This window comes from Stylophora pistillata, chromosome 2 (genome assembly GCF_964205215.1).
Source record: "Stylophora pistillata chromosome 2, jaStyPist1.2, whole genome shotgun sequence".
NCBI classification, from domain to species: Eukaryota; Metazoa; Cnidaria; class Anthozoa; order Scleractinia; family Pocilloporidae; genus Stylophora; species Stylophora pistillata.
Window position 1 is genome coordinate 2,290,938 of NC_142520.1, and position 16,263 is coordinate 2,307,200.

General features: G+C 39.1%; 1 protein-coding gene across 1 annotated transcript in view; it reads left to right on the plus strand.

Annotated features, from left to right (window-relative positions):
* The first annotated feature begins 13,056 nt into the window (after positions 1 to 13,056).
* LOC111326567 (neuroendocrine convertase 2) overlaps positions 13,057 to 16,263 on the plus strand; it is a 14,635-nt gene continuing 11,428 nt past the window's right edge. The window contains exon 1 of the mRNA XM_088747926.1: positions 13,057 to 13,260. Coding sequence (XP_088604052.1) covers positions 13,072 to 13,260 — 189 coding nt within the window. The 5' untranslated portion in view covers positions 13,057 to 13,071. The remainder of the gene's footprint in view (positions 13,261 to 16,263) is intronic.

The window sequence follows — 16,263 nt, forward strand, 5'->3', positions numbered from 1 at the left end:
ACTCCAATCCCTTGAATGAAACATATATGACCTGACGGCGAAGGGGGAGAGTTGGTTTTAGAAAGCTGGGAATACGGTCGGTGGGTGTCTTGGAAAACTATTCCCAGCCACCTTGAATGCCGTATTTCCTCAAGAAAGCGTCTGGATAAAAGAACGGACACTTATTATCAAGTCAGCGCGGCTTTAGGACAAAAATTGAAAGAAGAGATAACGAACGTAGAGCAACTCTGCAAGCACATGGAGATAGAATTAACTAGAGGTGACATGATAGTGAAGAATAAACTATTATCCGGCCTGCATTTATTCCGTTGTAGTTAAAGCTTGAAGAGTTATAAATGAGGTTGCAATAGAAACAGGTTTTTCTTTTATCTCTTCAATTTTAGGAAGTGAGAGAGGAGAGTTGGGGGGGGGGGGGAAGGAGGGCGCTCGTTTGACGTTGTGCTCAAGGGGGAGGGCGTTCACTGGAGCAAATACGGTAATACTCCTTTGCAGGGAGCTTACATGACATTAGAGTTTTTCAACCGGCGAAGAATAAATTCTTTCTTTAATTAACAACAATTTACCGAAGTGGAGGTGGTTATTTCTGGATATTCACCGCTAGCAAATGAGACTGCTGAGATGAATGGTTGTTAAAGCATATATTGGAAACGGTGAGATAATATAGCAGAAAAAAGATAATAATTAAATCATTTATTTCTGTATGCAATTATCAAATTTTCGGAAGCAAATTCTGCGCGAGTTGCTCGGGGATGAAAAACAAAGGCTAGTAATCCACGTGAAAGTTAGGGAAAGTTACCTCAAGCATTAAGAAATCTTTCCAAAAATGCGTTTAAAAGAAACGCTCAAACAAATTTTATTCAACATATTAATTCACAAGACTCTTATATAGATTTGTCTGAGATTTTAGAAAATGTGAACCCCAGCTGAACAGAATAACCGTTGTTGAACTTGGTAATAGTATACATGATTTTGATTGACGTTAAGACCATTGCTAGTTTTCTTACAAATGCCTCGACTACACACTGCTTCTTTTAGTGTCATAGTTCGTAGAAAAATCCTTTTCACCTCCATCAAACACTCTTCAGGTACTACTCCATCTGGGGATGCTCCAAGAAATGGGTGAGTGGAGGAAATGATAAATCCCTCTTTATCGACGAGGACACATCAACATTATTTTTTGCGTCAGATGCTAAGTTTGTCTAACTTTCAGTGAAATTGCTTTCCCGTCCATTTTTTATGTAACTCACAGCTCTACAAAAAAGATAACGTTATAAACCGTTTAAGAGAGAAAAAAACTGTTATTTCTGTACGAAAATCAGGCAGGAAGAACGATCGTATATCCGACCACCTACCTGTGCTCTTGGGATCCTGTTCACGTTTATTGGCGTCACTCGAAGCACTGCCATCTTTTGCTGTTCCTACACGGAACGAAATTGGGCATTAATTAACACATATAACTTAAAACTCCTGTGACGTTTTGATCATCGTAAATAGTAAAATAATCAGTCCGCCTGAATGAGCTCAAATTCAACCTCATGTATACGATGTCGAGTTTCACTGCTACAGATTGAAAAGGGATGGCCAAACAAATGTATGGAGACATTTCCGCGGTTATTTCCAAAGACAGGAGGTGTTGACAAATGAAAACAAATGGAATTGTTGAGCAACATGTCTTATTTCCGGTTAAAGTGCAAAGGTTACAATTGGGAAATGTTCAGCAGGCAACCGTGGACGATACTCCTACTCTTGTACGTTGGATCAGCGATGATCTGATCGGCCAAAAATAACGAATATGAAATATAAATATAGAGGCAAGACCTATACAACGTAGATAAGTAAATTTTAAGACGGAGCACTATATTTCGACTGGCCAAACCAGCCTTCTTCAGGTGCAGTGGGAATTAACAGAGAATTGGGGTGATGCTTCATAGATAGCTGTATGATGTAACAGCGTAAATATGTAAAAGGACGTAAAGACAGCAGAGTGACAATAACTCTCAAAAAGAAACAACAACTTTGAGTTTAAATTTACACGACATGTTTCGACATTCTCATGTCATCTTCAGTTGCAAATGAGCATTTAACTGTTGTACATTTGAATTTAAATTAAGGTACGTTACAAACTACGTGTCAGGGCTTACGTTACATTTGAATGTTAAAAACGCGAACGATGTAAATAGCGCGTTCTTGACTAGATCAAAAAATAAATAGATAAATGAAAAAAAAATAAATGTAGTAATAATAAAAATAAATTAAAAGACCAAGGGACAACATAATTAAAAGGAAAGAGACAAATGACTCTTTGATTTCTGCAACTATTGGTTACTGACCCTTTTAGTTCGGAAGATGTTGAAGTAAAGTCCACGAAATGACATCATAGGCTGCGCATCTATGCCACTCATACACATCCATGTATACATTAGAGAGAGTTACTTTGATTAGCGATCTTTATAAGAGAATGCTCATTATTTATAGTTAGGACTCCAATATTATTATTTGATTCCAATATACAAACTGTAGAAAGACTACGGAAAGAAACAGCCTAACGACTTTTCAATTATTTGCTTAATGTAAATTCTTTCAGATGCCACACAGGAATTTTGCCAGTTCGGACAAGAAGGTCTTTCTTAACAGTATTTCACGTTTGATTACTTCAAAGTTCACAGTTCTCTGGGAGCTTCGCTCTCGGAAAAATGTTCGCATCTCGAAACATGCAGATAAAGTCCGGAGACAAATATCTGTGCATATTTTCCCGCCAAATGGAGGCTATCGTTAATATATACCTTTCCAGCTTGTGTGTTTTCTTTACCTATTTCAGGTCATGTGATGATACTCTAGCCAAAGAGCATTTTCTCTCAAATATGCAAATGTAAGCAGGATTTACAAGAGATAAAACTGGGAATTCCCTTCAGACCTGAAGTGGGTAAACAAAAACATACAAGCCAAAGAGGTCTAGATCTATTGTCAGGCTGATACGATAAAAATTGCCAGCCTAAGACAATTCACAGTTCAGTAATATTTTTGAATCAAGGAAAATATCGTGGCAACCCCTGAAAAAAGTGACCGTGGTTACTTTTAACTGGAAGAGAAAAGGCCGACCTGATTGGGAGAAAAAAATAAAAGCAATCATCATTATCTTCGTTTGACACATCTTTTCGGAGTTGAGAAACGAGTGTAATTTGGGAAGGGACGTTTTAGCTTTTTCGGGATCACAAATGTCATGTTAATTTCTATCAGACTTCAAATATTCCTCGTATGTCTGCTCAGAATCATGGGAATCATTATAGCTTGTTTTATTTTGCTGAAAAAGCGCTCAAGTTCAAAGGAAAGAGAATCCATTTTTGGGGGGAATCATAAGCAATTTAACTTTTAACATCTGTAGCATGGAATTAGCGTTCAGACGAAAGCAAGAAAGTCTGTTAATTAAAATGTATGAAAATACCCCTCAATGACGTCATAGCTTTTTCGATGTGAATGTGAATGTGATGTAAATGTGAATTTCGAGAAGGAACGTTAAACTTGTTAGTAAGTCAGATTTTTTTATTGCGATATTCTTAAGCCATTGGCATTGGTTTTATTGTGAAAGATGCAAGACGTTTGGGTTTTAAAGAGTGTGTTTTTTTGTGTGTTCTGGTCACGTGACTTACCAAATATGGTGTGACTCATTCAACGTGACCGAGGAAGAACCTTTAAAACCTTTGTTAGAACCTTTGTTATTGTTATTGTTTCACCTCGTTCAATTTGTATGTTTTTCTGAATCTGAATTTTAAAGGACGTGCCTTTGGAGTAAATAGGTCACTTAGTTACAGAGGCTAGTTTTTTGGTAGTTTACATTAAAAACAAAGTTATTTTATGCTGACTCGCATGGCTTGCCTGTTGACTCGCATGGCTCGCTTGTTGACTCGCATGGCTCGCATGACTCGCTGGCTCGCTGGCTCGCTGGCTCGCATATTATACACACTCCCTAAGAAATCGACGAAACCGCGAACCGTTACAATTTCAGGTCCGAAAAATCCGTTAAAATTTTTCTCTAAATCCGAAATCCGGGCAAAATAATTCTCAGAATCTTCCGATCCGTTAGCCTATTCACCCCCCTCCTTCAAATTCAGAAAACAATCTTTTATTAGTGCTCTATGAAAAAAAGTGACAGATAAAAGGGAAGCTGTACATCAGAACAAACGTGATTCAGCGACTACGTGATAAACATAATAACCACACATTGTGCTGAAGCCGGTTGATCTTTCTTCCCTCAAAGCAATCGTCTTCTCCCGCGTAATCACGCTAAATATAGAAGGTTTCAGGTAGAGAGAAAAGGAGCTCTGAGACGCTTAAGATGAACAAACAGAAAACCTTGGTGAACCTAAGTATTTGATCAAAAATGGTAAGTATGCTCTTATGCAATATCAAACATTTTAAGAAATCATAAAACAACTCTCGGTGCAAAGTTTTTCTTTCAACTCAGTCATGATTATTCTGCTCTTGAAATAACCTACGTGAACTCTTAGCTAAGAAAAGAAAACTTTCCTGTCACCTTACGCACCAGAAAGACAGTTAAGGGTCAATTTGTAGTTTATTTCTTGTTTTCTTTATAGTATATTCGCTCAGTTGTTGCCTGTACCATTGTTTTGTTCAACTGGATCTCGCATTTAGATGCAGAAGAGGCAAGTAGATTTTGTCCTCCTTTTTTTTTTTACATTTATATGATCATTGAAAGTTGAAAGTCCAAAAGGAAAAATGTCAACACAAGTAAATGTTCCGTTATTTTTTGTCCTCTGCTTTCATTTATCTTGACTAATATATTCAGCTTTTCATGTAATATATCGCATTTGTAAAACGAGTCTAGAAATCCTTTTTTTAACCGTTTCCAAGAACAATATTCAAAAGTTCATCGGATAGCAACCGTCGTCAAGACGGAGGTCACGTGGGTGAAAACCAAGAATTGGCCCTGCATATAGGACTTAAACAAGTAAATGACTGTAAATACCTGGAAATCATATATGTGAACTGCAGGTTAAGAAATAAACATCAAACGATCTTCGCAGAAATGAACACTACTTGAGCAGTAGCGAAAATAGGGCCTGAAACAAATTCAGGCCTGTACGGGACTTGAACCCAAGACCTCCGCGATACCGGTGAAGTGTTCTACCAACTGAAGTAACAAGCCAACTCGGACAAATCCGCGAGGTGATAAATAAATGACTGGGATTATATCAAAATCCTATGTGTGAACTTTCTTAACCCGCAGTTCACAAGTATTTCGAAAGTACGTTAGTATTACTGCTTGGGTTATGCCTTGAAAGACCCCTAAAAATGTTATTGCTGACATTATAGCAAACTGGCCACTGGAACTATGAGATATTCCTGGGTCCAAAATCCAGTATTTAGATAATGAAATTGTACGATTTCTAAATGGATATGAAAAAAGTAACAAAAGGACATCGTGTCGGGCAAGTTTGGTTGAAAATTATGTGACTGTGTGATTTCAAACAGAGCTTGTTTGTAATTTGAAATCAAACATGTGATTTTAAAGCAAATTAAATAGAGCTCAGCTCCACTCAGTTTGTTAGGAATGCGGACTGATCGCCCCATTGACTACTCGCCCCACACCGCCTCTGGACTGATCGCCCCACATCAGAGACGATATGCCCCACAACAACTGGGACTGATCGCCCCATATCATTATGATATCTACACACCGTTAACAACCTTCCCGTTGTTAACCGCGCGTGTATTATAACTACCCGGCTGAGCTGCTTTGCTTGCCTTCCGTTGTTAAGCACGAGCAAAACCCGACTCAAAAGCTTAAAGCGCTCTCATTATGAGTTTCGCATTACTTCTAACACGGCATATTACATACAAAAACAAACATCATGATATCTACACGCGGTTAACAACCTTCCCGTTGTTAACCACGCGTGTGTAATAAGTAAGATTATTAGTCTACCCAGCCGAGCCGCTGGGGCGTTCAGTCCCAGTTGTTGTGGGGTATATCGTCTCTGATGTGTGGCGATCAGTCCAGAGTAGGTCTGGGGCGAATAGTCCCTGGGGCGACCAGTCCGCAATTCGTTTGTTATCATCATTATTATCATTTGTAACTACCCAGCATCACGTTTGTGAACGATAGCGCGGTTGAAATAGTTGCCGTTGGTGAAGTGCCAGATCAAGAGGATGAATACGACACCGACTCAGGCAGTGATATGGATGATGACGATCACGACTCCTAACCCCACACAACAACACTCACCAGGTCTGGTCGCGCCATTCGCGCTCATTTTCGCCTTGACTTGTGGAGTTTGAACGATCGGGCGTGCGCATATACATTACCTTGTGAATGACTCTCTGATCCAGAGTTAATTAAATGAAAACCCGAAAATAGCGCTATCTTGGACCCTGGAAGGCAAGGGAGAGTTCAGATTCAAAGGCTGGCTTGCTGCTGATACATGTTCTAAGAAACGAGAGGATTGGCTAGTGAGGACGCAAAAGTCTATTTCCCGGTAGGTAAAAGGAGCATGATGATTGATTAAACGAATTACTTAAATGAAAGATTGCAAAAGTGTAATAACGACAGAGGAAAATTTTCATTGTCGAGCATAATTTACCCTTTTGCTGAGAAATAGTCTCCCATGATTTTCCATGATAGAAACATGAACAATGAACAAACCGAAAATTGTAATCAAAATGATACAGTCTGTAAATTAATTGTAGATATTATTCCATATCGAATGTCCACGTTCGTCTTGATTAGTATCTTTCGCTTTTTTAAGTCATTTCCGCTTACATTTGCATCAAATTTAGTGTTACAGTGAATTTTTTTTTGCGTTGATTGTTAAACAGCCTAAAATTTAACTGTTTGATGTTATAGACGGAAAAATTTTAGTGTTTAGTGTTTTCGAGGCACCCCCATCCTGACCCTCAACAAATAGTTGTTAACTATGATATATTTACAATTTCGGAGACCTCGTTGGATCCTTCAGTTTGCGATTCTGACTTAAATATACCTGGCTACATTCTAACTAGGCAAGATCGTGGGACTCAGAAAAAAGGAGGACGGCTTATCGTTTACGCTAAGAACAAGTTTAAAGTTTCTGTGCTTGATACTTGGTCTGCTGTATCCGAACACAACTTTCAGCAGTTATGTCTTAAAGTTCAATGTAGGAAATTCAGATCTTTCTTGTTATGCACAGTATATAGACCTTCTGACGCTCCGATAAGTTTTCTGGAGGATTTATTTAAAACAGTCGTCGATTCTTTACTACAAGGCGTAAACGTTGTAATACTGGGAGACCTAAATTGTGGCGTCCTTGGAAAGGGGTCCGATGGTCGTGTCTTGTCTGATTTCTGCTTACGCGTTAATCTTGCACAGATGGTAAAATTTCCTACCAGGGTGACCGAAACATCAAAATCAATCATCGACGTCGTTTTAATCACAAACGATTGTATCATCAGTTCGTGTGACGTGAGGGTGTGCGCTATCAATGATCACAACTTAATTTGCATGTCAATGAAGTTGAAAACACCAAGGTCCCGTTATGCATATATTACTACCAGGAGCTATAACACTATGACCCAAACAAGTTTCTCAGCGATTGGAAAAACGTTCCTTTTCATAAACCGCCGCCCAGTTAGCCCAATGGATAGTGCGCTGGACTGTTGTGCGGGAGGTCGAGGGTTCGAGCCCCGGCCGGACCAACACTCAAGGTCTTAGAATAATTGAGAAGAATTTGCTACCTTTCTATAACATCAAGAAATGGTTAGATATTCTAGTCTTCTCGGATAGGGACGAATAAATGGAGGTCCCGTCTCCTGCAGGGTTGGGGTAGGAGACGTTAATTTCCCACAAACGAGATTACTGGGTGATGGATGTCCTCTCCTGGGGTGGGATGGGTGGGAAGGTGAGATCGATATGGACTAAAGCGGCTGCCAGAGGCGCCTGAGAAAATGCCGACGTCTGTTCTCAACCTTAACAACATCTCATTGTAACAAACCTGTAATTCAGCTCTCTGCAAAAGGTTTGAATAAACATCATATCACATCATATCATATGGTTGAATTTTTCAATGATATCGATGATCGAGTATATGCTTTTAACTGTTTATTTCTTGAGGCTTTAAGCGATCACGCCCCAATCAAGCGAATCAAGATGAAATCAAAACCTAATCCATTTATCTCTCTTGAGATTAAACAACTCATGAATACGCGCGATGCTTAGCATAAACGCGCAATTAAAACAGGCGACAAACTACACTGGAACGCTTACCGCTTTTTTCGCCAAGAAGTCAAACGCGAAATTAGATTTGCGGAAATGGAACACGTTCAATCAGAGCTTCGAAATACTAATGGAAATACTAACTCCATCTGGAAAATTATTAACCGAGTAATCCCAAAGAAAAACACATCATCTTTAACGACCGTAGAAGATTCTAGTGCCCTAGCCAACAAGTTCAACGAGTTCTATACCAACGTTGGACCAACAGCAGCTAAAAAGGCCTCCGCTCTTGCCGTTGAGCACGGACTAACCTTCCAGGATATAAATCAGCATCCCACTAGCATCAGCGACGAGGAATGCGTAAAGTTCAGATTCCATCCTGTTACCGACGAAGATGTTTCGAAGATTATAAAATATCTTCCACATAATAAAGCACCCGGATATGATAAAATTACTGCTAGAGTGTTGAAAGACAGCTCACCTGCGATTGTCCCAATCATTACCAACCTTATTAATGGGTCGTTTTCTCAAAACTCCTTTCCGAATGCTTGGAAAGTGGCTGAAGTCATTCCCATCCGAAAGTCTGGTGACTATGAGGATCCTGCCAACACACGTCCTATATCATTGTTGCCTATTGTGTCTAACGTATGCGAAAGATCTGCACTCTCTCACTTAATACCGACAAATTTTAAAATTTTATAGACACTGTATTCTTGTAAACTGTTGCATGTTTGTTTACACCTTCACTTATAAATATTTTTTGTATTTTTAAATTTTATCCTGTATTTTCAGCTTTCAAGATGTCTTGTGTTCTTAACTATTGTAATTTTGTTCCTCCAGGACCACTCTGGATATCGGCCTCGTTGCTGAATGGGCCACCCTGGCTGAATAAAGTCTACCTACCTACCTACTTTACAGATTTCTTAGATTCAAATAGCATCATACATCACTCACAAAGTGGGAACAGAAAACACCATTCCACGGAAACGGCTATACTCCACTACACTGATGAATTGCTGAAGAACAATAATGATAAGAAAATATCTGTAATCGTCTTGCTAGACATGTCGAAAGCATTTGATAGCCGATCCGTCATGATTTGTTAATTGATAAACTCCATAAATTAGGTGTTTCATTTGCTACGTGTTCTTGGTTCCTAAGCTACTTATCGCAGCGTACGCAAGTTGTCAAGATAGAGGATTCCCTATCTGAGCTACTTCCGTTGAAGGCAGGGGTTCCCCAGGGATCTATCTTAGGCCCCGTGCTATTTACTCTTTACATGAACGATCTTCTCCAGGTCCCTAAACACTGTAGAGCACTGGGTTACGTGGATGACACCAAAGTTTTTATGGCACTTCTTTCTAGTCAGCTTTAGGAAGCTGTGGCTGCTGTAAACCAAGACCTCAGGGATATATCCAGTTCGTGCTGTGCCCACTCTCTGCTAATCAACCCCGACAAGACAAAACTAATTTTTGTTGGCGTTCCGCAACTTACAAGAAGTAAACCAACTTTACCATCTGTAATGTTGCTAGGGAATGAAGTAAAGCCTTCCTCTGATACCAAAGACTTGGGTGTACACATCGATTGTCACCTTAACTATAACGAACAGATCGCGAAAACTGCTTCAACCTGTACATACATGTTAACCCGCGTTAATAGGATAAAACAATTCCGGGACAGTAAAACTCTTGTTTTCTTGATGAACACTTAAATTTAGTATGTTATATTATTGCTCCACGGTTTGGAGCAAGACGACAAAAGAAAACATCAAAAAACTTCAATTAATCCAAAATTTCACATGTAGAATCGTTTTAGGCCTTAAGAAATACGACCATGTCACGGAAGGCCTGAAATCTCTAAATTGGCTCAATGTGAACGATAGACTGCTTACAAACGACTTATTAATGGTCCATAAGTGTATTCATGACCAGATAACCAGCTACCTTACTGGAAAATTTATTCAGCGTTCGAAGATTCACGACAGAAACACTAGATACAATGGTGAATTAGACCTCCCAATTTGTAGATTATAAACAGGGCAACGATCATTTGCTTTTCGGGGTGCAAAGCTGTATGATAACCTTCCAAACGAGATTAAGAAAACCTCTGATGTAAAAAAGTTTAAGGCTAAAGTCTATAATTATTTTTTAAATCTGTAATTTTTAATTTTACCATATTATGATATATTCATGTAATTAGTTGTTAGCATTGACGGCGGAAGAGCCCTAGGCAGGGAGCTGTTCAAATAAAGTATGTATGTATGTAATGGTACAAGAACCTACAAAAAAAACGCGACTCCGCTTTTATTACCTTCGTTGTTGTGGAATTCTAAGCTTCCATAACAGAAGATCTCCTACGACGTGTCCTTGACTTCGCATCCAATTACGTAAGCATTTCTGCCGAAGACCGCCATATCATCACACACGCGAAGGAATCGCTGCTTTTCAATGACGAAACCCCATGGCAGAAGAGAAATTCCAACACACTCTTCTACTATAGGAAGCTACGACGGAGCAGAGACATGCAAGACAGTCTAGGAGTGCTTGAACAACAAGTGCTCAAGTGACGACAACTTCACGTATTGCTGAAGCGGGAGATCAGTTCCGTCATGTCTCTAGATAGCCACAAGCAACTTTTTTTGTTTGTTTACGAAACTGAAAATGACGGGATTTTCATCACGCACCAACACTGCGAAGTAAATATCCTCTAACTTTTATCGCAAATTACTTGAAAATCATTAAAGATCGTTCAGGAAAACGATAATTTTTTATGTAATTTCCATTCCACAGGATGTAACACCTGACTAAGTTTCATCGATTATTAATGAGAAATGCCAGGTGACCTCGTTACCAGGATCTTCGCGGCCAGATCACGTAGCATTTTAAAACTTATAAATAATCACTTCACCGAAGGTAGGAAAAAAGGGACTGGACTAGTAAAACGAGGACTAGTGAAGCGCGGACTATTAAAACGCGGACTAGTAAAACGAGGACTAGTAAGACGCGGACTAGTAAAACGCGGACTAGTAAAACGCGGACTAGTAAAACACAGACTAGTAAAACGCGGACTTAACAACAACAACAACATAAAAAACAATTTCATACGAAGGCGATCACAAGACTTATGGCGAGCCAATTTAGTGAATGACAATCCCTCTTTGACCTTTAAGCTACAAATTGGTTTGACGTGCGCCAGATACAAACGAATTTATAAGTTTAGGCTAAGAAAGAATTTTAATCAGCACCAGTTCAAAATCCTAAAATACACTTTCGTCGTAGATTTCACGGCTGAAACGCAGGAATTCGATGAATAAAAGTCGCATTAAATCTCCTTGTGTCTAGGTAGAAAGAGTCTCATTGACTTCAGCTTTTCGGTGGAAGAAAAACTGATTTACACACGCCATTACAGAAAACAAACAAGCAGACTAACAACTCCAAAACACATATTTGCATTCACTTGCAATTTGACTTTCCGTGACATTTTAAAACGGAACAGAGGTAAATCTTCGAAGATTAATCGTCGTTGGAAATAAAAAATACTTTCCGTAAGATCTCTGTTTTTCTCTTTATGAGAAAATCGTCGCATGATCAGTTAACTCGTGTGTGTTTGTCACACCAGTACTGCTGTTTCTTCAAAAGCGTATGCTTCTTTCCTCTTCAATTGACAGGTGTCACATTATGACAGTTACTTTTGAAAAAAATGTTTGAAAATTTGTTCGGAAGCCTTTCAACTACCTTTACAAATAAAAATGTTTCGGCGAAAGCTTTCTCTTTAATTTGAATAACGTCTATTTTCTTTATAACTCACTCGCTATCAAATTGTTAAGTTCAAGGAGGATTTTCCCGTAATTAAACTCGTAATTGTAGCCCTAAATCATTCGGGTTCTTCAAATCAAAGAGAAAGCTTTCGCCGTAACATTTTTATTTGTGAAGGTCATTAAAGGCTTCTGAGCGAATTTTGAAGCATTTTTTTTGATAAGTAACTGTCACGATGTGACACCTGTCAATTGAAGAGTAAAGAAGCATACGCTAAACAGCAGTACTGGTGTGACAAACACACACGAGTTAAATGATCATGCGACGATTTTTTCGTAAAAAGAAAAACAGTTAGAGATCCCAGTTACGGAAAGTATTTTTTTTGTTTCCAACAACGATTAATCTTCGAAGATTTACCTCTGTTCCGACGGTTTCAAAATGTCACGGAAAGTCAAATTGTAACTGAATGCAAGTATGTGTTTTGTAGTTGTCAGTCTGCTTGTTTGTTTTCTGTAATGGCGTGTGTAAATCGGTTTTTCTTCCACCGAAAAGCTGAAGTCAATGAGACTCTTTCTACCTAGACACAAGGAGATTTAATGCGACTTTTATTCATCGAATTCCTGCGTTTCTGCTGTGTAATTTACGACGAAAGTGTATTTTAACATTTTGAACTGCTGCTGAATAGAATTCTTTCTTTGTTAGCCTAAACTTATAAAATCGTTTGTATCTGGCGCATGTCAAACCCAGTTGTAGCTTAAAGGTCAAACAGGGATTGTCATTCACTAAATTGGCTCGCCATCAAGTCTTGTGATTGCCTTCGTATGAAATAGGTTTTTTTTGTTGTTGTTGTTTTTACATGTAAGACCGCGTTTTACTAGTCCTCGTTTCAGTAGTCCGCGTTTTACTAGTCCGCGCTTTACTAGTCCGCGTTTTACTAGTCCGCGTCTTACTGGTCCGCGTTTTACTAGTCCGCGTTTTACTAGTCCGCGTTTTACTAGTCCGCGCTTTACTAGTCTGCGTTTTACTAGTCCAGTTCAGTCCAGTCCAGTCCAGTCCAGTCAAGTCCAGTCCAGTCCTCGAAATACCATATGCCAGGAAAAAAAGATTCGAATGGTGATGGCGGCATGTACATGGTTTCTCGTCAGGAATTTTTCTTTTGTCCTGTTAATAATAATCTCTGGTGGCATTTGGGTAATTGCCGAGGAAATTTTTACCAATTCCTGGGCTGTAAAATTTCGTGGCAGTCAGCGAGAAGCTGAGGAGTTGGCTCAAGAACATGGGTTTTCGTACGACAAACATGTGAGTTAATTTTAGTTTAAGAGTATTTTAGTGATTCTGTGAAAGAGGCACCCCTTTATTCGGGCTAATGCTTCTGATGCTGTATTCTGCACTTACGAGAAGTGAGACCACACGAGAAATGGTTATTCAGTTTGGTATTTGCGACTGCCGTGGACTTCACAGTTGCGCTCTACAGAGAAAAACCGTCTCATTGCCCGTAAACGCTGGCGTGAACACGTTAAATTAGTACTCGATATCCAAGATTTGGACCTTTCCTAGGTTGCATTTCCTCGTTACGGTGACCAATTTACCATTTCAACTTTGTTGAGATATCCAAAAAAATTAAACCAGTTTATCAAAACTCGTTGCGAGTGGAATCTTTTAGGAGAGACGGTAAATAATTGTAAGGAGGACTCGTAAATTCCTAGGACTCCGCTCGAAGATACTGCCACGTTGGATTCAGAAATTTTTTTGTGGATACTTCCTCCTACCGGAGGCAAATCAAGAGCCACATACGTTATCGAAATGAGTATATGTACGTGATGTTAAAGCAACAATAGAATGCGGAACTTCACCCTATTTTGAACCGAGTTCACTTTTTGTTGAAGGAACTTCGTACAGATCGTTTTCACTCACGTGACCAAAACCCTGACAACTGTTGCTACGCCGCCATATTTGTGTAAGGATATCGCATGCAAATCTACTGCATCCTTTGAAAGAAGATGGTTTTGTTCTTGATTGTCGGCTGTAGAAAAAGAAGCGGAAGGGATAAAGGATTTTAGTATATACTAAAACAGTGGATAGCGTTGAAGGCGCGCTCTGATTGGCTAGTCACACTCCGAATATCCTTTGCTATTTACCTTCGAGCAACTCGGGAAAAAATAAACTCGGGATAAACTTAACATTGATTGGGTCCAAACTCTAAATTTAGGACATAATTTTCTTTACTGTGCTAGCATGGACTGTAAAATCAGCGTCCAGTGGACTAAGATTCAGGACTTCATTTTCTTAGCCGATGTAAAGTTTATATCCCGGGCCCTTGCGTACTCCACGTGGTCTATGAATGAGGGAAGAAGGCATGAGCATTTAACTTGCGTGCAAGCAAGTTTTCCATTTATCTTTGTCCACGCTTCTACGTAAAATAAAATGCGTGCAATATGTGAGCATGATTCAGCTAGCCCGGCCTTACAACCTAGGCAATGAGCAGATAGAATTGTCCCCTCCTTTTCTGCTATAATCCAGATAGGGATCAAAAGTCATTCATTCTCTGCAAATGTCTCACCTTGGCTAACACAACAAATTTGTTTGCGATTATGTGGCCTTTAATGCTGGTTATAAATCCCGAAACCATCTGATTGTAGGCTTCCAGGCTTTGGAAAGCCTTAAACTGTTGTTGCGTGTAGAAGCTCGTCTCCAAAACCAGATAGAAAAGGAGATCTGTAGATTCAACTGGAGGCAAGCAGTCTGGTTGAAAATTCTTACTCTGAATAAGGACGGGGTCGATTCCAATCGCGGAAATCTTTTCCAAATAACGCTGCCTTACTCGTGGTTCTAGCTTCTTGGCGTACTCAGAAAGAGGAAGATGGATACTGATATCAGTATTGGCACTTAATTGTGCTTCTGTTGCTGTAGTATTCATTTTTACAGGCAGAAATTGTTGATGTCGCATATATAATATTACCCTTGGTTGTACACAAATATGGCGACCGGAAATGATGTGATGTCACGTGAAAATGATCTATATTGATGTCTGCACCAGAGATTATTGGGTGCAGCATACACTATGGCGACAGAGCTGAATAACGAAAAGCTACATCAGAAAGTATGCGGTCAACAACGCGGGCTCAAATTTAGCGAAATTAGTGGAAAACAATAAGGGCTGGCTTTTAAGACTGAGGAACTCTGTTTTCATCGAAGGCACTTTCCTATTTCCAGAGGTTTTAAGGAGAAAATTAATTTTTTAAAATTGTTAGGGGGTGCACCAAGTATTTGGAGGTTGTTCTGTAAAAGAAAAGCAGCAAGGAAAACAATGCCTCAAATTAAGCAACAGAATAGGAAATCAACCATGCGAACGACTCCAACTCCGTGTTTTTGCAGCAAAAGCTAACGCATGCATATACAGTATTCAGCTCTGTCCACTATGGCAAGGAGATTGCTTTTGAAACTTCAAACACTCACTGACCTTGTTTCCATGCTGAAATCAATCCCAGTCCGGCGCGCCGTCAGCAGTTATGAAAGTCGTGTATAACACTATGGAAAACGATAAACATCTTGACATCTCACTATTATTTCAGTTAAAAACAAAACTTTTCCTTGCAGAAATATCTTAATTGGTGGGGAGGAGAAATTGTTTCTTTTAAGAGATAGCATTTTACCATTTAAATCACCGACCTATACCCAAAATAGCTGCTAAATTTTCCAAGCAGGCAAGGTGCAAAATATGACAGCTTTAGTTTACAGGGTTACCCTATTTTAAGGGAAAATTCTTTACTTGACTCGTGAATTCTGTATTAAATTGCATGCAAAAACCAATATTGCATTCGTGCAATATCAGTTTTCAAGTGCAATTTAACTTATAATTCACAAGTCAAGTAATGGATTTTCCTTGAATCACACTATTGAATTAAAATGAGAATAAAAAGAAACAGCTTTACCTTTAGTCATTATGTATGTATACGTAGATGCTAAACAATATCACCAGCCTTGTTTTCAACTTGCAATTCCACCCTAAACACCTCGCTTCATTAACCAATCAGAATGTGAGATTTTACTCAATGATGTGATTCAATGCATGCAGTGATGGAATGATGGAATGGTGTAATTGCAGAATATCCTAAAATGCAGAATTCTTTGTTGTGTAGGACAGAAGTCTCACAAAAATGGAATTGCTTTAAAATAAGTAAATGAATTATGATTAAAAGGCAAAATTAAAAGAAGCAATTTAGCTTAATCATAATTGGGGCCCAGATGATAGGTTAGCTGTGAGGCTTTCAAGCCAGCCCCTACAGCATATTATTTTATTAC